Source organism: Diachasmimorpha longicaudata, chromosome 9 (assembly GCF_034640455.1).
Source record: "Diachasmimorpha longicaudata isolate KC_UGA_2023 chromosome 9, iyDiaLong2, whole genome shotgun sequence".
Taxonomy (NCBI): domain Eukaryota; kingdom Metazoa; phylum Arthropoda; class Insecta; order Hymenoptera; family Braconidae; genus Diachasmimorpha; species Diachasmimorpha longicaudata.
Window position 1 is genome coordinate 3,030,575 of NC_087233.1, and position 27,417 is coordinate 3,057,991.

Genomic DNA, 27,417 nt, shown 5'->3' on the forward strand with positions numbered 1-27,417 from the left:
AATCTCTTATAATTTACTAGCAACATTTATAAAAACAACAAGCAGCATTTATATAAACAAAAACAGAAAAACACTAATAATTTATTCTTCTTTCGACCCCTGCTCTTCCTTTTGAACTCTTCTCCTTAGTTCTAACTGTCCGTCTCCTTTTCTTTCTTCTCTTTGGGCCCCACTTCTCCTCCCTCTTCATCTTCATCTTTTATCCCCTGGTACCTTCATCAACGCTTCCTCTACCCTCCTCAGCCTCTCGCAAATTCTCTTCTCCGGAGGCGCTCCCAGAATCCACCATCCTCTCCTTCCAGTATCTCCGACTACTTCTTTTGCACCATCTTTTCCACCACCTCTCGTCCTCTTCCCCCAGCCTGTTCATTAAGGGGTTACATGGGTTTCCTTGGGCAAAAAACGGCCTTTTTTCAATAATTTTTTTTGCATATAAAAAATGAAATATTTACATGAAACTTTTTATTATTTAAAAGATACATATTTAATAAACATTTTGTGAAATTTTCAAAAAAAAATATCAAGATGGCGGCCATTACGACGCCATTTCCGGCAGTCCCTCGGAAAAAAGGTGCCTCCGCGTTGTCAGCCGAACTTCTTTCAGGATTATCTGAAATGAAAGGAAAAAATTCGTGTTTTAGTAAAGACAATAAACTAGGTATTGGACGAAGGAAAAAAAAAATGAAAATTCGATTTTTGGCAGACATTTTTATAAAAAAATGCAAATTTTGATGAAAATTTCTCGAAAATTTTTTATTTTTAAATAGTTGTAATTAAAAAAAAAAAATCCTTCCTTTAAGACCTTGTAAATGATATCTCGAAGACTTGTGTAAAATTTCATTAAGATCGGTTGAGTAGTTCGCGAGAAATCTTGACAACCGACTTTGAAAACATAGTTTTGAGAAAAACGCGTTTAAAGTTTTGGAGACAATAAAAGTGGGGAAAAAAATTTTTTTTTTCAACTTACATTGAATCGTCGATTCCTGGGCCATAAAGTAGAGAACCTGCTGCAGCTGCAATGTCCAGGGCATCCTTTTGCTCCTGTCGATGACGAACCCTGGCTTATCTGGGCTCTAGACACTTTAAACGGCTCTAGACACTTTGAATTACCTGACCTCAAGCGTCCGTCTTTTCAGGGCTGTATCTCCGAAACTATTACTCGGATCAACTTGAAAATTTAGGACAATATTCTAGAGATGTTATAGAATTTAATAAGACAAAAAAAAAATCGATTTTTTGAAACCCTGAAACCCATGTAACCCCTTAACTCCTCGAATCCGAAAACATGCCCTATTTCCTCCTTTTCCCTCTTACACGCCCTGCAGCTATCCTCCACCATCCCATGGGTATTTATTAATTATCAATAATTTTTTTAGTAACACATTACTAAATAACTTCTTAAAATTAAAGTTTCAAAGAATTTGCTCTTTCAGAGTTTCTCATTACAGTTTTACGCAGGAATGAGTTTCTGGTCATAAAGTACGTTTAACGTGTCACAAAGTAGTTTAACGTGTACTGAGAAACTCTAGTTTGATCTTCTCGGCAGTTAGAAGATTGTCAAGTGTCATCTCCTGTTGAACTGCATCTTGTTCTTCCTTCAATTCCTTTTTCTTATATTTCCAATCCTCTACCATATCCAAACTATTGGAGTTTGGAGATAGGGTCACTTTAATGTGATCTGATGATCGAAAGAGAGAGTCGAGAGCACTGAGAGAGTCGATGACAATCAAATAGTTATTGGCGAGAGATGACAATGCCATTTTAATGGGTTCGTTTATTGCAATACATTCTGCTGTAAATACTGATGATTCTGGATGGATGGAAAAGCTACGAGAGAGGTTAAACCGAGAGAAAAAGCACGCACAACCAACAGATATGCCATCTGACCTCTTACTGCCGTTGGTGTAAATTTCAATAGCGTCCGGGGTGGAATCCAAATCACTGATCGTTGAAATACTGTTCATTCTAAAAAAAATTCAACAACTTATTCATTATTGCTCAGTTCATATATAATTTGTTGGAAAATTAGAACGAAGCTCTTCTTTTTTTTCAACAAAAATCACTCGACAAGGTTTATAATGTGTTTGAAAGAGTCTCCAGGAAAGGATTAATTTATGATCTGTTGTGCTCCGAATTTGAGAGCATTGTAATCCTTAACACATGTGGTATTCAAAGGAAACTCTGTCCTCTGGAGTCATAAATGTTCTCTGCTTTTTTCCTTAGTAAAGTTTTTGCGAATAGTAAGGAGTTAGTCTCTGGACACCAGTCCTGTAGGTCAGTCCTGCCTTCCTCCTGCCAGAAATAAAGAGTTCTAGTAGAAGTAATTGATTGTATTGCTACATTTATTTATATACTTTTACCCATATCCCAATATAATTTATATCCATCATTACTGCCACTGTGGATCAAAAAAATGGGATTTTGATAACTTTTCTACTCAGCACACATGAGGACTTCCTTGCAGGACGAATGGGATTGCAAGTTGCAGATTGCATCGCTGGAATCTCACGTATATCTATCGTAAAAACGGGCCCAAAGCACGGACTTATATGCACACCAGGCATTACCTCAAATCCAGGATAAAAAAAGGCTTTAGTGAAATTGCTTTAAATTCACCTAAAAATTGATATGTGAATTTAAGCGAAAAACTACAGGGTGCGTGTGAATAGACACTGCCTATTAATAGATCTGACGAGGCAATTGACAACTCAGCAGAAAGTAAAAAGATAAACCCTCGATTGTCAACAATCGTGAATTTTGAGATTTTCCCCTGGAAATTGAAGTGTTTAAAATACAATATTGAAGAAAAAATATAATTTATATCACCCGTTCACGATCAGTAAATAAAAATATTACCCAGAATCTGATATCATTTTATGATTCTGTGAATATGATGTTTATTCATTTTTTAACTTTTTATGAGTTTCAAACTAAAATCATTCAGAGGCTGAGGGGTTACGTCATTGCACCGTCGCCATATCGTGGTGCCCATATGACATTATTTTTAATTTTAAGGAAAAATCGTTAATAATTAGTCATCAAGTCAACTAATCAGGGGAATCTTAGCAGGGGTTGAACAGTTAAAAGTTCTTCAAGTTAAAAATTACAGATTTTTTTCAACATTTTTACGTAAAATATCGCAGTTTTTCACAATTTTGGACCATTGCCTCATAACAACGTGTATTAAATTGCTTATTAAGTATTGTAGCAACAAAGTCAATGAATGCCCCGGAACTTTGGTTAATTTTTTTTATATAATCAGTTATTGAATGAAACCATTTTCTAGAGATTCTTTACATTTTCGCCCTGATGCCTAAACATCCTTAAGGGCCGGCTTCTAGAGGGATCACATGGCTATATTAACTTGTCTAATTACAGCCAACCTAAGTTTGTAATGTTAATTAATCAGGGCCATTTTTGACCTGTGGGCGTCACAATTACATGTGGGTATCTACTTTTCATCGAAATTAAAAAATTATTTTGTTTGTCAATAGAAAAATCAATTGGATCCCCTGAACCCTCTGGACGACTTCCCGTAAGGCCCAGTTGGATAGGAAGACGGGATCACAAATCACGATCATAAATAAACTGTTGAAATAATGATTTTATTAGAGTCAAACCTAATTACAAGCCTACGGAAACCATGAACGAAGCACAGTAATTGCGTTTGATGGCTGTCCAAGAATTATTTTGGTTGCAATCTGTAATGGTAGTTTGAGGTTATGTATCAATTTTAAAATACTTCCAATTGGGTCTCAATAATCTCACTTAGTTTATTCTTGAAACTCATATAAAATGAGTAACACTAGTGTTTTACTCCGTTAAATTAATTTCCAATTGCAACTATTCGAGTGCAAATTAAAAAAAAATCAACTCTAGGCAACACCAATAAATTATTAAAATACATCACAACTTTTCCCTTTAATTAATTGTGAACTCCTAAATTCCAAGTCTTCAAGAACGAAGCTTTCATGTAGAATGTGGGTTGAGGTTAGGGGCCTTGTTCAGCCATGTCATGTCCCCCATCTTCGAGCACCAGATGACCCAACAGGTTGTCCCACACCTGACTGTACATTTATTCCTCACTTGATATTTCGTCACATTATCCACTGCCACCAGAGTTCACAGAGCGCGAAACATAAAACCCAAGCGAAACTTGGTCGATGGTGGGGACTGATGGGGGGGGAGGGGACTGGTTCGCATAACTGGTGGGGCCCAAGAATCGTCAGTGAATTCACGCACGTCGTGCCCGCGACTCAGCCGTCAAAATAACCCACGAGAAACACCAAAAATGGCGTTTCAATGATAATAAACCCACCGAGTTGTTCCTCACTGGCTGTCGCAGAGTTCAGTCCCCATTTTCTCTGTCTTTCCTTTGTTTTTACCACGTTATCACAACAACTCGATTCACGGGTGTGCAGATGGTACGTTCGACATTACCGTGAGTGTATCGATATTTATGAACTTCTCTAATCGATCAGGAGAAGAAATTTCAACGATTTTTCTCGAGCGAAGAGGAACAGGGGAAAATTAACGCGGGTTATTCGCTTTTATTTATGATTTCGAGGCCTGTGAACAGCGGAATTAAGTGTTTGGTGAGTGATCTCTGGGTGTTGTACTGTGAATTGATGGGTAATAATGAATTCTAGTGGAGAAATTTCTTGTGAACGTTATTTACGTCTTAGTATTAGGCTCCTGGGAAACGTTTGAGAGGCAGTTGGGACCATCGGATAAGCCAAGAGAAATCATTTTCGTATTTGTGAGGAGGGAATTTGTCGAGGGGCTGTCAAACCCCTATCTCTATGATTATCTTCATGAATGTTTATGACTTGAAAAAAAAACAGTGCAGGTGGGTGACTACATGTCCATTTAAGACATATAAATAGTAGAAGAATGAAATTCGCTGATGGAATTTGAGAGAATTTTCAACGGTTTGTGGAATCGAATCAACACATGAAACCTCGGTACACAATAAAGACAATTCAGGATCAATAAAAATAAGTGGATTAAGGGCCGTCGTTCAGGGGGATCATGTGGTCGATTGAATTTTGCTTTCGAATGAAATAATTGCAATCGTCCACTTCGGACGTCAAAAAAATTATGATTTTGCTTGGAGACGATGTTGAGGGGTCTGAAGTGTAAAAATGCAAAGTTTTTTCGAAATGACTGCGTGGTCCCTCTAGACAAGGGTTTTTTCAGTTAAAAAAATATATAGGTAGGTAAAAAATTTCCAAATAATTTGAAATTCTGTTAGAAAATGGGTAAGAGTTGAGGCTAACTTTGGGCCCAGATTGAGCTCGATCGGTGAAACCGTTTATGAAAAATTGGGATTTGTTTGTAATTCGTTTTTCGGAAATATCTACAAAACTAAGCAAGATATTCAGTTTTTTCTTTTTTCATCTTCATCGTCATGATGGAATCTACTGGAATTTGTCAAAAAATAGAAAGTGAACCCCGGAAGAACTCATAGTTATTGTCATTTTTCGGTTTAAAAAAAAAATGCATTTCGCCCTTCTACCCCCGGAAAAATCGAGTTATTAACGTAAAATTCGGACGAAATCTTCCTTTCATCACCACAACGAAATGCAAATGAACTTAATGGAACGATTAGTTTCATCGATATTCAATTTTTCGAGTGACGAATATGTGGAATATCTCACAATTGACCTGAACGAATTCGTTTTTTTATCTGAAAATTTTAGTCTTGATGTCTTCTATCATAATTAATTGAAACTTCATCATAATCGATTGAATAAAATAGGACAAATAATAAAATAAACAAATTAAGATTTGTCAATCAAAGAATGAGATGTTTTTGTTCATTTTGCTATTTACATTTTTATACATTCTCAATAGATATAAATTAGAAGGAAGAAACATATTGTAAAAACCATTCTGAAGTTCGCCATCAATTCACTGATAGCAAAGAAAATATACTCATACATTCCAATAATTCTTCTACAGCCGCATAACTGTTGTCGCCTCCTTGTTATAATTACAGCCAACACATTTTTTTTAAATTTCCATGAAACGTAATTTCCGACATGTGAGCATGATAACATGTACAAACAGGCGGAAACATTGATTGAATCGAAATCGAGAAATTATTTAATCTGTAATTAGGGAAGTTAATTTGGTTAGGGCACTGCTCTGAACGACTCCCCTTAATTTTATTATTTAAATACTGTATAGTTGCTTCTGCTAGTAAATGAACAATATGACTCTGCTTGGTCTTTCTGTGGATTCCATTTTGTTTTTGGAAAATCAACGTTTATTGTAATTTTATTTTTTAATGTTTAAAGTGTTTAAATTTACGTGATTTATTGACACTATGATCTAACTTACTCGAAATGCTGATCATATTGTCCGAGAGATCCTAAATATTTTACCCTGTGTTTCCAATGAATTTGCGTGTGGCTCTACTTTTGAATTTCTTGAATTCAACAAGAAAAAATTGAATTATTAACCAGAATCTAGAGTCGTTGTAATACTCCTGAAAGTGTTGATATATCGTTGTTTAGGTTGAGACAGAATCACGGAATGTTCCGAGTGGAAATTTAACTCAGGTCTGCATCAAGTTCGGATCAAGTCAGACCTCATGTATAATCAGTTACTGATCCGAGGACTGGATCAGAACTTGATCAGGCATATAACGACTTCATTCGTTACGGACTTGATCAATCGGATCTGATCCGAACTTGATAAATATGACCAAACGTGAATTTAATCAGGCCCAACTGATCAGAATTTGATGAGGCTAGATAATCGGAACTTGATCAGAAGTTAATCCCGTCAAACAGATACGGATTTGATCGAATGAACGCTCGGACTATACTGCACGGTGGGTGTTGCGTCGCAACATGTTCATAGTAATGTGCATGCCATCTTTTAACCATTTTTTCATTATTGACACCTTTAGCTAGGCACAGATGAGATGGGCATCTTCGGGGGAATTTTGACAAAGAGAGTTTTTTCTGAAACTGAATTTATTGAGTAGAGAAATTCCCCATTTTTTCTCTTTTCCTCGGATAAGTCGGTGTGGCCCGAGCAAGCGGTCAACCCGTATGCACCACTCGCCGTTCACGCGCTAGGCGTTTCTCCCCGTTTTTTTTTGTACATAGACATTTATCCTCGGTACTCTGCCTAGCAGATGACAATTGTAACCACAATGCTCGATTTCCGCCCAAGTTGAACTGATCAGAATCTGATCTGAATAATCGCAAGCAGACGGACTTCAGTATAAGATCAGGCCCATCACATCCGAACTAGATCAAGGTGATTACAGGTGAACGGACCTCGGGTTCAGATCAAGCTCGCCGTATCAGAACCTGGTCAGAGTAATTCCCATCAGATGGAGTAAATCAAAAACTAATCAGTTCTTCATCAAGTCTCGCCTGATCAGTTGAACCTGGGCACCACCAGATCAAGTTCTGATCTAACCTCAGGTTCGCCTGACATGATTTCCACTCGTGGCCCGACGTTTATTTCTGAATTCTTTTTCGAAAATATATCCGAAACTATCCAGCCGATTCAAATTTTTCTGGAGAGTTTGTCTCCATGTCGTCTATCTCAATCAATCACAAAATGTCTCCATACAATGTTTTCGAGATACTCCAATTTTTTGGTTTTTGACAAAAAAATCTTGTACGCGCTGTTATTTTAGGAGAAATGAACCTGTCAACTTCAAATTTTTCACTGATTTTCGATTTATTATTGCAATATTTCCATAACACGTCTTATTTTCCCCGACATTTTTCCCTTCCCAAATTTTCCGCGAGATAATTGGTTCCCCTGACACTTTTTCCTGCCTTGACAAGCGGTTTTTTCAGTAGAATTTTCTTGCAAAATTATATCCAGATTAATTCTGGTTCCCTTTCTACCTAATTCTAAATCCTCTTCAATAATTTTCTGTGACGTCACAATACGTAGAACACCATATCAATTACTCGTCTTCCACGTGAAATTCGTAATTTAAATTGTGGTTTGGTCTGACTGATTTAATTAAACATAATTATGGACTGCAGTTTTTCTTCATTTACGTTTAAAGCCGTTTCAAGGTTATATGTCAGGGAATAAATGTCTGGGCCAGGGGAACGGAACAGGGAAGAAATGGCACCGGGAAGAAATGTCAGGGAAAAAATTGGTAGAGTGAAAGGTCGGGGAAGATTTTAGAAGGGGATTTTTTTTAATGGACCCTACGGTTGAAATTATCACTTTTATCTTCAAACCCGGACTATAAAATCTTAAAGCAATTATTTTAAACAATCATTCTATTTGTTTAATACTCATTTTTAATTACCGTGAGACAACCAGTTATTACGAAACACTGAAAAATTCGAATTTCCATGAAGAAAGGAAATTTTACGTTTTGTTACTTGATACGGCCCAAGAATTTCAAATTATCGAGAATGTTATACAACACGAAAAAACAATATTTTTATACCAAGTCTGGTATAAATGGTATAAATATATACCATTTTGAAGATTAATTTTGAGAAAATTGGGACAAAATACGGTCTAATTTGTAACTAAAAATCTGAATTTTCAGCTTATAGCCATTATTAATCGCTATTTTGATGGGGCGTTTCAGCTCGATTGGTCCAGTAGTTCCTGAGATATATTAACTTTTGTCAATTTAATTGTTCCTCAATATTTCAAAAAATACTGCCAGGATTTCAATTCTTTCGTCAAAATGCTCATCTCAGTGGGCCCTATCTATACCGACCAAAATATCAATATTTTTTCGGGTAAATTTTAGCGACAACGCCATTTTTAGTTTTTATCTTCATAACGATGTAAACATCATAAACTAACAAAAAATAGAGATAGTACAAATTTTGTACACTTGTAGCTCTGAAAACAGAGGAGGCTGCTAGTTTGGATGGACGCAATCGGCTAGATGCTTCCAGAGATATTATACCTTTTGTGTGAATATATTTCCTTGAATGTTCCATGAACCACTCAACTGTTTTCAATTTTTTATCAAAATACTCGTCTCAGTGGGCGACCTACAAAGCTATAAGAACATGTATACCCGTCGCTACAAATCGAAATGTTCGTTTTTTAAATAATTTTAGTATTCTGTACTCAATAATTTGGTGAAAAATTGGAATAGCAGTTCAAAATTTGTTATGATCATAGCTGTTACGATATGAAAAAATGATATGAAAAAATCAGACCTCGGATGGACGCAATCCGTTGGCTGGTTGTTACAAAATTTATTGTTTTGCTGAAGTTCATGTTACTAATAGATTAAATATATCATTCTAAATCCCTCGTGAATGCCAGTACCACAATTTCAAAACATAAAATGCTGTTATTTTGGATGGGCTCAATCATCCAGGCGCTTCCTTTTGCATGGATGTAATCCCTTGAATATTTCATGAACTACTCAACAGATTTCAATTTTTATTTTCAAATTACTGGTCTCAGTGGGCATCATACAAAGTTATGAAAATATGCATTTGCTCTCATACAAAAATCGTGAGATATTCCCATTTTTACGTTTTTTTATATTTTCAGTGTTCTCCATTCAATAATTTGGTGAAAAATTGGAATAGCAGTTCAAAATTTGTTATGATCATAGCTTTTACGATATGAAAATATCATATGAAAAAACAGACGTCGGATGGACGCAGTTCGTCGGCTGGTTGTTACAAAATTTATTGTTTTGTTGAAGTTCATGTTACTAATAGATTGGATATATCTTTCTAAATCCTCTGGCGAATGCCAGTACCAGAACTACCTCACATCGCGAATCTACCTTTTCATTTTTGAAATCGAATGGCTGAGGCTCCATTCAGAAGCATAATATCAATCGAATTGGTAGAAATGAAGGAAAAAATAATAACGCCTAAAGTATCGGTCACATCACTTCTGTCGCATAATGTCGATCACCGGTTTGTTTTGAATGGCAATTCGACTCCAAGTTAACGTGACTTGTTTATACCACTTCTCATGTCATTTGAGGATTGTCCTTTGGATCCCCAGAGCACGACATGACGCTGTCAGCGATGGTCAAGTGGTGATGTCACTTCGGTTAAGGTAATCCTCACGCAAACTCGAGTCACAATCCTTGATCGTTATTTTTATTTTTTTAATTAAGTGCATGACTATAACCAGCGCGTAGTTAACGTCACCTCCCTGCGGAGAGGAAAAACATGTTTAATGCTTTTCTGGTTCTGTCGTTCAATTGTCGTCCGGATGTATCCACGAGATTGCCTTGCAGAATGGAAATTGTGATTAACAAATAATGAATAATTGGGTGGATTTTCAGCAAATAAATTACCGTTATTGGAATATGGGTGTAAATGATTAAATTATTTAGGCACAGTGAAATACTTTTGAATATTATTTTATTTGCACGAGGAAGGCACGTCTTAACCAGAGGACCGCTGTCCAGAGACTGAAAGATATATAAAAAGGAAAACAGTTTTTACGACTCAAATAACCATTCAGCATATGTTTTGGATTAAGCCGTCTCGAAAGCGGAGTACAACCGATCACAAATTAGTCCCTTAGGAGAGCTGTTTCCCAGAGAAACAAAAGGAGGTGTCGAGTGATTTTAGTGGAACAACGAAAGTACTGTACTCAAATATTCCAACAACCGTACCAGAATTTTATTAGATAGAAAACTAATATTATTGGATTATCCATAGGGATTGTCTCAATAATATAAAAATGATTTAACTATTAACTTTAATTATTTATTATTATCGCACGCAGAAGGTATATCTTTCTGGTATGATGTCTCCAGACAGATCAACTGACTCTTAGTGACCAAACATTTGACACTCTAGACCCATTTGACAAAAGGCCCTTGTTCATTAATTCGTTTCTGCTTCTTCTCTGGTTCTATTTATTGAAACAATTCTACACATTTCGGTGCTGTTTGGAGAAAAATTATAAAAACTATAACATACTGAGATGGACTGAAAACAGCTATAGACAGATGATTCACTTTTGTCCACACATATCAAGCACTCTCAATAAATATTTATTCGATAAATTAATTTTAAAGTGGATTCATGGTGATAATACTTCTGAATGATGATGAATTGGTGATTCTTATGCTAAATATAAAATGCAGTGGATTTACTATTATAATTTCTTTATTTTATAATTGACACGAGGAAAAAACTCTCTTGGAGACTTAAGACTGGTCACAAAGACCAAAAGTTTATTCTTCGCCTAATGAAATAACTCTGTTCTTTCTTTCTATCGAGCCATTGTTTATATTTACGTAAACTGAGTCAGGACTTCCTGGAGGCTCCACATCAACTCATTTCGGTAATAGTTATTCTTAGTAAAAATAATTGTAAGAATATAGGTAAATACTCCAATAAACAATAATTCTCATATAACTTTGGTGGGATAAGGCATTTTACAGAAGTAGACGTCAGCAGACGTTAAGGGGTTATTCTCATGTGAACGCCTATATTTTACCACTTTTTCGGAATTTTTTTTTATGCGACAACAAACTTCAATCATGTTGATTTTTCAATATATTTTTATTTGTATTTTGAAATATACGAAAAAAATTTTTTTTTTCGGTTTTTACATTTTTAATATATATTTTTTTTAAGTCAAAGTAGTCCCCAACAAAAAAAGGTAGTTCACTGGTCAAGGTGATAGCGGCTGTTCATGTTGTCTGACATAAAAAAATCGAATGGATTATTATTCAGTAGATCTGTGGCTATCGTCCCTACCAAATATAATCAATTTCATTAAAAACAAAAAAAAATCACGAAAATCTCGTTCTTTTTCGTTACAAATCGTTTAAAAAAAATATGAAGATATTGTCAAAAATAAACAATTGTGGTAGGGACGATAACTATAAATGAGTAGAAGAACATATGTAAATTTTAAAGCAATCGGTTGAATACTTTTTCTTGTAGGACCTTGACCGTTTCAGAAAATGATGATTCGAGAAAAACGCGTTTAAAGTTGAAAGCCTGGTAGACAATCGCTTACGACACGTCGGCGACTATGAGCTGTAGCTTATCAAATACTATGGATTTCGGTCTGAATTTTTCACAGCATGTTTTCAATAGGTTTTACTGTCAAAATATCAAAAAAAAAAAAAATCGATTTTTTGAAGTGCTCACATGAGAATAACCCCTTAAATGGGTGGGATATATTGTCTTTGGGATCAATAAATTGATGGTGAGCTTCCGAACGATTTCCAAGATCTTTTTTGGATTTATCTCATCTTCGGTGCCGTCTATTGTAATCATGAAAAGAAAATATTTTCTACATTTGAAGATGACGGCTCGATGTTTACACACGTGAAGGATTTGAACTGAAAAATGAAAGAGCAAAAACCGAAATTTTAAAACGTTTTTATGGGCGAGTACATAAGGTTCAATTGATTATGATGGAGGACATGGAGACAAATTTTCAGATTAAGAAACGCATTCGATCCAGTCAATTTTGAAATGTTCCACATAATCATGTTACATTAAAAATTGATTATCGATGAAACTAATCGTTTAAGTGAGCTTAAGTTGAAATCCGAAAAGGGGTGATAACTATGATTTCTTGTAGGGTTCACTTTTCAATTTTTGATTGATTCTAATAGATCCGTATATGACCAAAAAGATGAAAAAATAAAAAAACTGAATATCTGGCTTAGTTTTGGAGATATTCCTGAAAAAAAGTAGAATTGAATCAGGAGAATTAAATCTCGATCGAGCTGAATCTGGGCACAGAGTTATAGCCTCAACTCTTATCTACTATCTGACGAACTTTTAAATTTTTTGGAATTTTTTTATTCGCCTATATCTTTTTTAGTTGGTGAAATGGTTGAGCTCCTGGTGGACGTTTTTCTCCTCTTCAACAGGGAGCACAATATGAACTCTCCGTGCATATTGTCATTATTTATTAAATCGCAAATTTTCAAGGTGGTACGAGTATCACCTCTTCCTGTGTTTTTAAAAAAATTTTATTAAAAATCTCAAAACGGCAGAAAAAACGTCTCAAAAAAAATGAGCGGAGCTAAAAATTTTTTGTTTCATCTTTAGGAGCAAATTAAGAATCAATTTTGAATGATGAAAAAAAATTTTGAGCTTTTATATATATTTTTTTAAACGCGTTCCTGCTAGCTTCCGTGAAGGCTAGTATGCACGCTTTTGTAATGAAAATTTAGCATAATTAATAGAGACCGGTAATTAATCAGTCCAGTAACTAATCTATTTTGATAAATTTTTTAATCAATTTTGCGAAGTGTTTATTCGCGTCCTCTTTCTTCTTTCACTCTCCAAACTGCATGGCAATTTAGAATATTTTCCATTCTGGAGAATAGTAAATTATAATTAAAACACAATTAGAGGAGAAACAAAAATATAGTTGTTGGAGATGAAACACTCAGTGTATCAGCTGCTTCCCAGTTAGGAAATCACCAATGGCCGAGGCTTCACCTAAGCTATTCCCAAGACTAGGTAAGCTTGGATCAGGCTTGGCATCCAAGCCTGGATCAATACTGGATGAGCATTGGAATGTAACGTGGGGCAAGGCCTGGTCCAAGCTAACTTGTCAAGGCTGGTCCAGGCCTTCGAACTAGCGCCCTTCCAGGCTCATATATTAAAAAATGCCTAGGCTTTATTCAAAGTTTATAGTACTGAACCTATCCAGATAAATTACAAATGAACTAGATACCGTGTGGCATTCAAAAACTTACTTTACACTTGTGTAACAATATGGGGTTAAGAATTCTGTCGTGAAGTGGTAAACTAGGATAAGTGCAGAAATCCGAATTTTTCAGGAGAGCTGAAAAACGTTTTGCAGCATTATAAGTAGGATTTTCACGCATCCAATGATGGATATTTATTTATTGCTCCATTATTTGTTAATAACGATGGCACCAAGACTTTGTACTAGATTTGACGCCTAATTCACGCACTTATCCTCACTGTCATGATTGCCAACAAAAGTTAAGTCAACTTATCTTCCTCGGCAATAAAAATGGAAAGAGATATGTTGACTTATCCTCTAGTTGTTGTCAGGGCAATAATCAATTACTAAATTCTGTCGAATTGTGTACGAAAAATTTTATTTTTGTATTTATTACACTGCATTTTCAATTGTATTACACTGATCATATCTACCCCTGTTTAATCAATAAGATCCCTGTCAAAACACTGCTCCAGGTCAAACGTCGTGACAATTATTCTACCGTCACTGCTTCTGGCGATTTGCTTGTCAGTGGCTTTCATGTTGTATGGTGCATTGGCCATATTTAAATGAGATTTCAGTTGTTCCTTGGCATAAGTCTTCTCTAACTCGGTAGTATACTAAAGTCAGTATAAGTTTTAACATCGGGTATAACCCGAAATCTACCCCCTCCCTTCTTCGCGCATGCGTAATTTAAGGATATTACCGCGTTGCCCACATGAAGGGAGAAGAGGAGGGGAGACTTCGGGTTATACCCGATGTTAAAACTTATACTGACTTTAGTATAGCTGATTTCAGTTGAATCTGCAATTGATCGCAGGTTCTGCACGTGTCAGTTTTCGGTTTCTTGAATGAAAAGCCAAGCGCCTTGATCTCTTGTTGATATGACCATCTCGAAAGGGCTTGATCAGGATATGCTTCCTCATACAGTTTAAACATCTGAGTCCGGCTCAAGGGAAAAGGTAGAAATTTCTTGGAGGTTCTGCTGCGAGAATAGTGCGACTCATAAGCCGGGAAACTCAATATGTGATTTCTAACTACTGTCCCGGAATCCCCAATGAATTATTGTTGATTTGTGTGAATAAATTGTCAAGTGCTGGATTTGAACCAGGTCTATTTCGAGCGGCTTGTTTTCAGAGGCAAGCACGCAACGAACTACGCCAAGGATCGCTTTAAGTTGATTTCAGACAATGCAGCAAGTCGTGTAAAAATACTAAGATAAGTCAACTTATCCTTTCCCAGCAACTCAACCTCCGAGGATATGTCAACTTATTTTCATTTGCGCTGTCATAATGTCACTTATCCTCCTCATTTTTGTTCGATACTGGCACCAAAAATTAATTTTCAGCTAAATCCTTTTGTGAGGACCTCCGGAACAATGTTATGCTTCAATTTAAACAAAAAACCCATTTTCAAAAAAAAATGCACTTATCCTAGTTTACCACTTTATGACAGAATTAGGGATAATACCATAGACATTGCCACCCTTTGGTTTGACGTGTAAGTAAAATCAGGATGTTGCCTAGTTAAAAAGAAATAAACTTGAGCCAGTTGGTCAGTCTGGGCCCAGGACTGGTCGAGACGCTATGAACTAAGGTGGAATGAATCAGACTCTTCCCAGACTTGGCGCAAGCTTGATACCCAGGTTTGATATCAGGGAAGGATTCAAGCCTGGGCTTTCTCTGATGTGACTAAGATAGAAAGCCTGGTGGAGTCTAGGATTACCAAAGCTTGGTCAGCCGGGCCTAACCCACCGTTGGTCCGGGCGTGAATCTTGGCAATTCCTACCTGGGTTCTCCACTTCGAGGTGATTCCTCTTCCGAGCCTGAGAGGTTTCTTGGCCGCCTCTCTCGTTGGGAGTAAAGGTTGGATGTTTGTTCAGCGGCTGGGGAGTAGAGGTACATTATCGAACAGAATTTCACTTGCCTGTGACCTCTCTGGAGGTGCTAGCTTACCCAGGTCCTCGTGTGATTGAACCTGTGAATGCCAGTGGTCCAGTTCGATGATTTCGATTCGACCTGTGCTGATATCTGGGGATATTATCACTGGATCATCCTCGTCTTCTGAGTCGTAGTCCTGTTGTTAGTTCAATCTTGAGTCCGGGAGCTTTTTCCTCGTGCATACGGTGGAGATAGGAGTATGCAAACTTCGGGATTCAATGGAGACCTTCAGAAGGACTCACCGCAGTTTCCGTATTTCTTAAAATTAATTTAATCAATTACTCAGAATATTCTAATTAGGGGTTTGTTCCAATTTTACTTTATATCAGGATTTGTCTTAATCGAGTCCGAGATAATATTGAGGTCGTACTAATCGTTTCTGCTTATGATCAGAAGAACAAGAGATTTTACATTGGTTTCGATTTTCATTTCGATGATTTTCCTTACATAAATGAAGCCACAATAACGCTCGTGTTTACGAACAATTAGCACTTCAGCGCTGAAAATTAGTGTTGTTATCGAATAAAAATATGATAGAAAAACAGAGTGACTAATCCTTGTTATGTGATCGTTATTTGTAATGAGGGGAGGAAGAATGCACTTGAGTTGCACCTGATGGTGAACCACTGATTGTGAGTAAACTTAACTCAATCGGTGGTTTTGTATCAAATGAAAACTTTAAATTCACATCAGAACATTTTGTTGACTGACCTGAAGATACTAAATCTAAGAGCAATCAAACTTTTCTCTTTGGATGATTAAGTAATGATGTATCATCACAACTTGTCATCATTTCAAATTCATTATCAGAATTTAATGCTGATTTGTATAAAGGACTCATATTTTTGAAAACCGAGCTGTTGTTTTTTTTTGTATGCATCACTTTCCACTTTTTCCATTAAATTAGGAGTAGCTTTTGATTGCTAATTGGAATTTCATTCTAATTTAGGTAGAGATAGATTTATATGAAGATTTTCATTCATTCGTAATTAACGTGAAGCCCCCAAGAAAGTAAATGATTCTGAAGATAATCCTTCTTCAATAGAGGGAAAAAATGAATGTCTTCATGTTAATTAGAATTGAATTCGCATAAACAATTAACAGGTTCTTCCAAGTTAATAGAAACAGTGAAACCTAATTCATATAATAAAAACATCATCTCTGATTGTGAAAAGAGGAGGAGGAGGAGGTTCATGATCCATCATAGAATCATCACCATCACCACATGATGATCATGTGACCATCATTAACAAATCGAAATTTCTCACTCATTAGAATGTTGATATTTGAAATTTATATTTGTTCATCATTTCAATTTTATAATAAACAGGAATAATATCATAATTACATTTTTCTGTGATATTTTTATTCCATGACAACATTGACCTGCCGTCCTAATTAATGGCAAAAGCGCGGAAGGCACACGTTATTGTTCTACTTTAGCTAATAGGAGTCATGAAATTCCTTCTTGTTATAAACATTTGATCCTAATTTTGAATGGTGAACCGAATCTAATGGGAATATCGGTATTGACGTATTGAATAGAACCTATTGTTAACTGTTTTTTTCCTTTACATTCGGTTTTTCATCGTATGGGAACGATGGAAATTTTTATGAAAGCACGTTACATACCTGCACATTGTTGGTATCCAGATAAGCAATCACGTTACTTTCACCCGTGCGAAAACACCAGGTCTCTGGCCACCTTATGGGTCGCGCTCTGGTACGCAAATGACAGTCAATGCCTTCAATTTTTAATGTTTTCTCCATTATTATTCTGTAATTTATTGACAGTATTTTTGCGGACGATGTTTAAAATCCCGTGTCGTCCGTTTCTTGACTGTAACTAAGGAAGGAAAATAACGTTCAACGCACGAAACGGTTTTCTGGGAATTCCTGACCCAAGAAATTGTTTGGTGTAAGGTAATTTAGTCTAGCAAATTCCGAGAGCTTCCACTGAGTTTTTTGATGCCCACTCTCAGAACTAAAATTGTTTTTATCAAATATTCATTTACTTCAGAGAAGTACTCATTTTTTCAATATTATATGTCTCCAGGAAAGTCATTACAAGAACAATACTCATTAGGTTCGGTTTATGTTAATTAGATTGTTCTAGAATATGATTATGTTAGCAATAACCTTGAGGGAACCACTTCAACAATTATGAGCATTAAAAAATTCCTCGAAATTCTTCCCTCCAGATCGTCAGAAATTTCGAAAAATGAAATATCATTAACGGATTTCGTTTAAAGTTCTGTGCAGCGTAATCATGCTCAGGAGCAATAAGATTGTCATTATGGAAAGCTAATTAAGCTTCTCTGGGAATGGCTCAATGCAAGAAATGTCATTTTTGGAATAGGCTTAACATGTGCTCAAAATAGTATTGATTATTTTTTTCATCCCAATTTCAATCAGTCAAATGATGCCGTTCCCCGTCACGTGGTACAAGTAAAATGTTTTTACTTCAGATATTTTCTTCGAATATTTCCCTGTTTGGTGCGAAACACTGCAAATATCCGATAAACAATTTGTACGCATTTCAAATGCCCAAACTGTCATTAGAAAAAATCAACTTCAAAGACTTTATCTCGACATGAGCAGCAGATTTGGAGAAGAATCCTTGGACATTATTGATCCAAGGGTCCCAAGTAACCCAAGGGTCGTGTTTGACGAACGAAATGAAAAACGGAATTATGATTATTTCGGAAGTTTGGAAATGTATTGGAAATGAAGTTTGCGATTGGGGAAAACCCTGAGCAATGATTGGGGGGGGGGGGATGTTCTAGGAAAGGTGAATGGGAAGTAGAAATATTAATGTATAATATGAAGTAAAATACAGGGGTATACAACACATACAAACACGTTTCACAAGAAATCTCTTCAACTAATTAATTCAAGTGTAAAATTTAATTTGATTGTATTTATAAAGAACCCTGAAAAATGCAATCGGTGGAGCAACTCCGACCAGAGGAGCTGGTGGGCCTGGTGGCCCGATCAGCGGAGGGTACAGCAGCCAAAGGAATGTCGATAAAAGGAAATGAGGATCTCTGGGTTGAAATTCAGGCGAACACTTTCAGAAACTGGGTGAATGAACATTTGAAGCATGCGGGTGATGCTGGCGGTGGTCCGGTGATTGACCTCGCCGAGGATTTTCGAGATGGCACACGACTGTGTGCCCTGGTGGAAGTGCTCACCAAACGGAGACTCCCCAGGTGGAACCCACGACCTGCTAACCAGCATCATCACTTGGAGAATGTCTCCACAGCACTCCAGGCTATTGAGGCTGATGGCGTTAAGCTTGTTAACATCGGTAATTATTTATAATTTATACCATTACAATTAATTATTTCTTTATATTTATAATTTACACTTTATAATTCCTTCCAGTTGATTCGTGACTTAATTAAGGGCTGACAATTGGCTAAATTCTCAATCGAACTTGAAAAATTTAATACTATTAATATATTAATTATGAATTAATTAATACTATTAATGATGAATTAAGACCATTGTTCAGTCTATATTACCTTGAATTTTTTTCTCCCGACTTGCTATGCAGAACTACTATTTTGCGTTAGAATTTTCAATTTTAGTTAGATTCATCTCATCAGGGGGAGATGGGAACGAGATTGAAACAAAACTGGCGTTTCCATTTCTCTTCAAGACCGACACAAGACGATCCTATGTTTATTCGTTACAAGACGGGACGATATTAATTCTAACGAGATTGAGACGATATCGAGACTATCGATTTTAATTTTTTTCCTTTAGAGTGAAAGACGAGACTTGAATAAATATCGTCTTATGTCATTCCCTGCACAGCTCTCAATTTTCTTTTTCCTTTAATGACTTCATCAAGATCTTCTCATTCTTCATTATCTTCTTCTTCTTCGATTTTTTTGGCACTGACTTTTTAGTCTTGCGGCCGTATTCTTCATTATCATCTGGTCGATATACACTAGTTGATGTCAGTTTCAGTTTCTTAAAATTTACTTAAAATGCGCCAATCTACGTTATTTATTTGCACTATCGGTTATTTTCCAAGTCTATCGCATGTGCATTGTTTACCACATTAGATTTTTCCTTTTTTTAAGTAGTCCATTATGGCATGAGGACGATAGGTGGAGGATTCTGAGGAGTGTGAAGTTTGCAGCACGAGGCGCCGGAGGCGAGCCTCGACTTCGACTTGCAATGCCGAGCAAGCGAAACGAAAATCTTAATTTTTTGATACTGAGGCGCGGAAAGTGCTTCCTACCCGACTGGTTTGAGGACGATAGGTTAAATATTATAAGACCGGACTCCACCGAGATACATTACAGCTCCTAGGAGTATAGGTGCTTACCTGCTCTCTACTATGCCTCTAACGGAGACTGTCGTAACTTCGGAGTGACATGACAGTTGAGCGTTATTCATTATTTAAAGCATTATTCATTTTTTAGCATTTCGATTAAGATTCCCCCCCCATAGATCTTCGTAAACTTTTATTCGAAATTAGAGAATCCAAATTCACTATCGAGTGACTTTACCCCGCCCACGCATTTCCGTAGAGAAGTAGGAGAACGAAGTAAGTGGGCTTAACTCTGCACCTCGTTTTTTTAGAAATATCTCCAAAAAAAAAATCTAAAAGAGATAGCGAAATTTTTGTAGTACTCAATTGGCTCCACAAAAATGTCTGTTGGTTAAGGGATCTTGTGCGATAGGGTGAATCGAGATAGTTCAGGGAATATGAGGTGAATTTCGAAGTCAAACACACGGAAGTTATCACGCACAACAAATATTAATTTTTTAAATAGAACAGGTGGTCAATCCCAATGCGATTTGTCCAGTGATTTCAAGATAATTTAACGTTGAAGAAGGTGTTGAGACAAAATTGTTGATTTTATTGGTGATTTTTTTAAATGCAGTCAAACCTATTGATTGACTTTGCTACGTAAAACAATGATTTTTTTCAAAACAAAAATATACATAAATTGCCTTTTTATTTCTTCAACATTCGGTAGTCTTCAATATCCATAAATATCTAATTTACATGAAGTGAGAAACGAGTCAATTAACACGATAATCTTTATCTGTAAAGACTTCAGAAAATAGCGAATTTCATAACGTAAAATTGAGTTGAGAGCTGATTGCTTAAAAGGCTAAGTGGTCTTACTTTGAATCTCCAAAGCCAATTAAATAATAAGAGGGAGGAGGGGGGAGGTTCAATTCTATGACGTGAAGATTTTTGGCTCGTGACCATTGACCGATGGGTCACAATCATTACCGTAATATCCGATGAAAAACCGCCCGAGTTTAGCTCCATTTTAAACAAAGTTATCATTAAAATTTTGTATCTTTCCCTAGATTTCGAGTTATTCATCAAAAACTGAGAAGTTTTTGAAAATCAATTTCTTGTTTCACCATTTTATTACTGATTTTCCTCCACCGTTACTCCATTCTTGGCTTTAAAAATAAAACGATTTTGAATGTAAATTTATAAAAATTAAATAATAACGGGATATATTCATGTGATCAATATTCATGTGATCAACGGGATGTATTTAATGTGATCAATGATTCCAGACGACTCCAAGAGAGTAAATCTGCAATAATTAAAAGGGAGAGCTTCATCAATTGTCTTTGATAAAAATTTTGCACTGCCAACTCCTCATTGAATAATTATGAAATTCCTAGTGGCATTCTTTTCCTCATGAGTGGATTGGTTTGGTGTATTGGACACCCACGTCTACATCCCAAATATAGGCGTGACGACAAATCGGTGGACTTTCATCGAGTCAAGTCCTTGAAATTACTACGAGGAGGAGACAAAATTTTCAATGGAATAAATTTTTTCTCACGATGCCTTCCTCACTCGGTGCATCGGTGACCCAGTTCCTTGACTGCATCATCATCCTTCTCATGGACATCCTCATTACCCAGATAACGACCACGATAACGATGACTTCCAGGAATTCGTGAATTAGAGAAAACATTATGATTACGACTAACATTTGTCACGTACTGTTTGGTATAAATTACTCTAGGGAGATTGGACTTTAATTAGAGTAGGAATTCCGTTTTCGGTGTTAAAAAAAATGATTAAAAGTCAGGCATCTTGCATCACAGAGTGAGCAATGGGGGAGACCCCGAGGTTGTTGCCTTTCTCGTTTAGAACATCGCCCACTTGGGTTCACAGCACTCCTCCACGTTTGATGTTGAATGATAAAAAATGAGGGAACAATATTAGAGGATAAGACATTAAATGTTTCAGACGTTTCATTGCGTCATCTCCTGAATGTACTATATTTTTTTTATTTATTTAGAGTGATGTCACTGATGGGTATTTTTGGGGGATTCTATGTCAACTCGTGAGGTCTTAGGATTACAGATAAGCTGGAGAATACTTTTGGTGATGTGCGATTGTTTCCATCATTTAAGATCATATCCATGGATATGGTTTTTTTATTGAAAGATATATTCAAGAATGTTTAACACCTCAAATGTCGCAACAATCAGTAAATTATATCAATTCAATTACAATCAATACAATAGGTACCATTTAATGAACATTGGAAGAACATTTGAGCAATTCAATATTTAAATGAATTTCTATTGGGGGAAATCTCATAGGAAAAATTCGTTGAGAAAAATACGCAATTACGTGGGATATTTTTTAAACAAAATTCAGTTTCTTCGGAGAACATGTTGTAAACTTCTTGGGGACTCGTCGGTATTTTATAGCTTCATTAATTTTTTTGAGAGTAGCGAGTTTCACCTAAGATTAACGACTGGACTCTCTCTAAGACAGAAAGACTAAAATTTTTAGTTTTCAAAAATCTCATTCGATCCAATCAATTGTAAGATATTTCACATAATCTTTTTGAACTAAAATTTGAATATCTCCAGAGCTAGTCGTTTAATTAGGCACAATTTCTATTGTGTAAAAAATGAAAAAAATTAAATATTCTAAAAACTTTGTATGGGCAAGTATATGTGTTTCAGTCGATTGTAATAGAGTAACATCATAACAAAAATTTTCAGTAGTAATATCCCAAGACCTTCAAAATTATCGGAAATATCCGATTAATTTTGAAGGTCGAGGGGTATTTGGCTGGATTATTTTTCCCACCCAAATTTCAGCCAATAGAATTGCACCATTTGTTGATATTTTGTATAGCCTACCTCGAATATCAGCGATAATTTTTTGAATATTTTGGTAAACAAACGACACTTAACAAATAAACCTTTTTTCATGTCATGGCACAATTCTCTTGGCCGAAATTTGGATAGGAAAAATAATCCCCTGAATACCACTCGAGCTTCAAAATTATAGAATATTTCCCTCTAGGTTCCCTGCATACAAATGAAGTCGTCAAGTTTTTCAGGAAAAATCACTCGTGCTTCGCACTCGTGATTTTTTAGCCTGAAAAACTTGACTCCTTCATTTGTTTGCAACGAATCTATCGGGAAATATTCGATAATTTTGAACCACTTGTGGTATTATATGTGATTATTTTTTTCATTCCAATTGCAAACAACTAAATGTGTGGCATTTCACGTCATATAGTACGGTTGTTCACTCGTAGTCGTGGCTTCTCCAGCGTGTATTGTTTGTCTGCACAAAATGCAGAGGATTATTTCCAAATTGTGGCTTTTGTCTTCACTGTATTATTAGGAACATTTTTTTAAATTTTTTGATCAATAATCTCCAAGGATTCCCGTCCAAATCTGCTCATGTCGAGGTAAAGTCTTTGAACTTGATTTTTTGTAATGACAGTTTTGGGGTTTGAAACGCGTACAAATTGTTTATCGGATATTTTCATTGCTTAGCAACAAACAGGGAAATATCCGAAGTAAAACTCTCTTACTTGTACCACGTGACGGGAAATGCCACCATTTGATTGGTTGAAATTGGGATGAAAAAATTAATTTTGAGATATTCTACACAATCATTTAACACTAAGAATTAAATATCTTTGAAACTAATGATTCAATGAAGCTCATTTCGAATACAATCGGTTGTAGAGATGAAGGGAATTTCTCCTCCGAATTTTACATTAATAACTCGATTTTTGCGCGAGTGAGAGGACGAATAATAATTTGTTTTTTCAAAAAAAGAAGTGTCAAAAAAACTGATTTCTTCTAGGGTTGACTTGTCATTTTTGATTGATTCCAATAGATCCGATCATGACATAAAAAATGAAAAAACTGAATAACTTACTCTGTTTTCGAGATACTCTCCAAAAACGAATGCTATACAAATCACGATTTCTCAAAAACCGCTTGACCGATTGAGCTGAATCTGGATCCAGAATTAGAATTCATTTCGGCATTCGATACGACGGGGTGGGAACAGCTGTGAAGTTGTCGATGTGATAGTACGTTCGGTGAGGGCAAACAGCAGCATTTTTCGTTTACTAATAAGCTAAAAATCCTTTTGATTACAATTTTTGAGTTTTTTTAGATTTTAATAATTGGAAGCCAGGTTAATGAAAAATAGACGATATAAGTAAGGGCAGTTTTATTTTGTGATTATATGTTCACATTTCGAGAGCAGTCGTCGAACTGACAAACGATCTTGAAATCTCAAAAACCAAAGCATCGCCATCATGTTTTTTTTCCATGAACAAAGATTTCTTTATATTATTTAATAAACATAAACTGGAGTTTTCATCGTAAGACCACAGACGGCCTCTTCAGGAAACAATGACCTCATAGTTTTTTTTTGTTCAAGTTAAAATTTGTATGATTTTTAAAATAAATTCCGCAATTCCACTTACACAGCCGTATTCGTTATTAAAAAACGAAGAAAATGATGTAACAACATTTTCCAATTTTAATTTTTACCTGCGAAAATTGCGGTCTAACGCGTGGGGTACGTTTGTACCCCAGTGCAACGTTCTAGGGTAAGAAAAGTAAGTGCAACGTTCTAGGGTTAATATAAACATATAGGTCTGTAATGGGATCATATTGTTTTTGCTCTTTTCAATATTTTCGTTTACAAGTAAACGAAAAGGCCCTTTCCGACATGAGCTGAACCTAGCAGCAGTGACAAAAAAGTATAATCTTATATCACATTAAAAATATAATTATTTTCCACTTTGATGCCAACTTCACGCAGCTGCAATTCACCACCAAAATAACAAAAAAATCCGAGTAATTTTAAACGAATAAATTATGAGTCTGCCTTGGCCTAAATTTATCTTTTTTTATGTTCCAGGTAACGTTGACATTGTCAATGGTAACTTGAAGTTAATTCTTGGTCTCATATGGTCCCTCATTGTCAGATACCAAATCGGTAAATCCAAGTTTCCACCGAGAAAGCTCATGCTCGCTTGGCTCAAGGTCAGTCCACTAACGATGAATTATCGTATTTGAGTTACAGTGATTCATTTCTATGAAATTAATACGAGTATTAATGCGATATTTGATTTCTCAGGCCGTTCTTCCTGAATGCAGAGTCAATAATTTCACGACCGACTGGAATTCAGGAGTTTACCTCAGCGCATTATTGGACTATTGTAATCCAGGATTGTTTCCACACTGGAGACAGTTGGATCGCACCGACAGGTGAGGTCAATTATTTTGAAAATGCCTGGAGCCATAACTAAGGACGAGTCATTCTTTAACATGAAAGCGATTGATTGGAATTATTTAAAAATTATGAGTTTATTTTTATCCTTTGTACAGAAAGAGTTAAAGAAGTTGAAAAGTGAGAAAATTGAAAGTCGTTTAAAGTTTGTAATTAAAATTAACGTTTATCTGGACGGATTATTTTTTTTATTGAAACCTTCAGTGTTTTTCAATGGGGTCATGTTATAAGCCTTTGACAATACGAAATATCTGAGCACTTTTAATGGATTTCGTGATTAAATTGTGTGATTCAATCGTCGATTTTGAGGGCTCCAAATAGAAACCTCATGATTCGATCACATGAGGGTTCAAATTTATCGTACATTTCCTGGATATTCCATCATATTTAAATAATTAGTTGAATCTATCGCATTCCGTCAATCTGAAAACTTATTATAGACGACATCAACGGAATCGCATGCAATAAGATATTTTCAATGGAATAATAACTCATTTTTGAACTAATACGTCATTATTTACGCTCTATAGTGAACTCACTGGTAAAATGAAGATTTAAAATACTGAACAATGGAATTCTATTTTCATATGAAACACTATGCATTCAACATAATATATTCCGTACAATCTACAATATGTTTCGTTTAGTATAGCTTTCCAATACTCAAATGATTTTTCATGGTTTGTTTTAATTAAATTTCGAAAGAAATCTTGAGTTAAATTCTCATTTGTCTTCAAAAGTCAACTCTTACATAATTCAATTCATTTAGTCAATAATTTTAATCGGAACATTCTCGAGAGTTGTCTTTTGCATTTTTCAATTAAAACTTGTTTGAATATTCGTGGAAAATTATTCAAAACTTCGATGTACACTGAGACAAAAATGTAATAAAAGGAACAGATTATTTATTAATTCAAACACTCAGTATTTTTCAGTAGAATCAATGGAATAAGCCCTTGATGATTCGAAATATCTGGGGACTATTAATCGATCTCGTGATTAAATTGTGTGATTCAATCGTTGATTTGAGGATTTCAAATAGAAACATTATGGTTCGATCACATGGGGTTGAAATTTATCGTACATTTCCTGGATATTCCATCATATTTAAATAATTATTTGAATGTATCGCATTCTGTCAATCTGAAAACTTATTGTAGATCACTTTTAAACAAATATGCCATTATCTACTCTCTATAGAAAACCCACTGGTTTAAAACGTTATCATTTCCTCTTTATAAACAAATAATAGAACTCGTTTCCCAAATTATGGTCTATCTTCTGCGAACTGCCAAAACATTCCTTCATTTTTTACATCTCATCATAAAAAAATTCAGATTCCACTCTTTGACTACAACAAACACATTAATTCTCCCATAAGACTCTGTGTCAAGTTCCGATTTTATTTCTTTTTTTAAATACAAAATCGAAAATTAAATTGAAGGAAAAATTCCTATTCCAAATGTGATCGAGTCGAGTCTTTAAACTTTCAAACAGGGTAGAGTTGATCTAAGGATTCTCCATCCACTCCTGTCTCGCGTAAATTATCATTCCCAAGAGCACATTTATGAAGATCTCAATTGTTTCAGTGTTTACAACTGTCGTAAAGCAATGGAAATAGCGAAACGTGAGTTTGACATCCCAGTGGTTCTCGAACCCGAGTACCTGGCATCGCCGTATCTGGACGAGCTCTCTGGCATGACATACCTCTCCTACTTCATGAAGGAGAGCTCACCAGGTTTCCATGCAACTCTCCGATGGGTCAACTCCCAACTCACTCATGCGCCAGTACGGAATTTCACGGTAAGCAGACTCAATTGATTACAAATCATTGATAAATTACCCTCGACGGAAGATATGTAATTTGTCCTTAAATTAATGGGTTTCAGACTGATTGGAATGATGGCCGAGCACTCTGCAGTATCGTGAGGAATCTGGGGGGACCAGCACCGATGTATGACAAAATAAATCCAGATCCTGCCAGTTGGGAGTCTAATATCCAACAGGGAATCGATGGAGCTAAGAAACTCGGTGTTGAGCCTATTCTGAAGGCTAAAGATATGGCTGATCAGAATGTTGAACATCTGGGTGTTATGGCATATGCTGCACATTTTCAGTGGGTTAAGCCTCGCCCTCAAGCCAGCGAGCAAATTGCTGTCAACATTGAAAGCACATCGGCCAGGGTTCAACAACCGGTTAGTCCATGAGTTCATTGTCCATGGAAAATTAGAGTTT

General features: G+C 35.8%; 1 protein-coding gene and 1 long non-coding RNA gene across 9 annotated transcripts in view; one reads left to right on the plus strand and one right to left on the minus strand.

Moving 5' to 3' along the window:
* Positions 1-4,242: 4,242 nt before the first annotated feature.
* Positions 4,243-27,417, plus strand: part of LOC135165929 (filamin-A) — a 76,440-nt gene continuing 53,265 nt past the window's right edge. For 2 of the 4 annotated variants that reach the window (XR_010299598.1, XM_064127742.1), the window contains exons 1-6: positions 4,243-4,595; positions 18,541-18,921; positions 24,811-24,935; positions 25,030-25,160; positions 26,772-26,985; positions 27,072-27,377. Coding sequence is in view for 3 of the 4 variants with exons in the window: in XM_064127742.1 (XP_063983812.1) it covers positions 18,552-18,921; positions 24,811-24,935; positions 25,030-25,160; positions 26,772-26,985; positions 27,072-27,377 (1,146 nt within the window). In the remaining variant the exon portion in view is untranslated. Of the gene's footprint in view, positions 4,596-4,685; positions 4,850-18,540; positions 18,922-24,810; positions 24,936-25,029; positions 25,161-26,771; positions 26,986-27,071; positions 27,378-27,417 lie in introns of all 4 variants that reach the window. The other 2 variants (XM_064127736.1, XM_064127735.1) reach the window with 2 other exon arrangements.
* Positions 5,263-17,640, minus strand: LOC135165943 (uncharacterized). Of its 5 annotated transcripts, XR_010299606.1 has the most exons (7): positions 17,244-17,635; positions 15,627-15,869; positions 15,460-15,556; positions 12,108-12,301; positions 11,886-11,993; positions 10,289-11,650; positions 5,264-10,221 (listed from the first exon to the last, which is right to left on the minus strand). It is a non-coding gene; the product is annotated as an uncharacterized LOC135165943 (long non-coding RNA). The 5 variants fall into 5 exon arrangements; XR_010299607.1 differs by having other exon boundaries at positions 5,263-10,221; positions 10,289-11,999; positions 17,244-17,640; XR_010299605.1 differs by having other exon boundaries at positions 5,263-6,113; positions 6,346-10,221; positions 10,289-12,301; positions 17,244-17,632.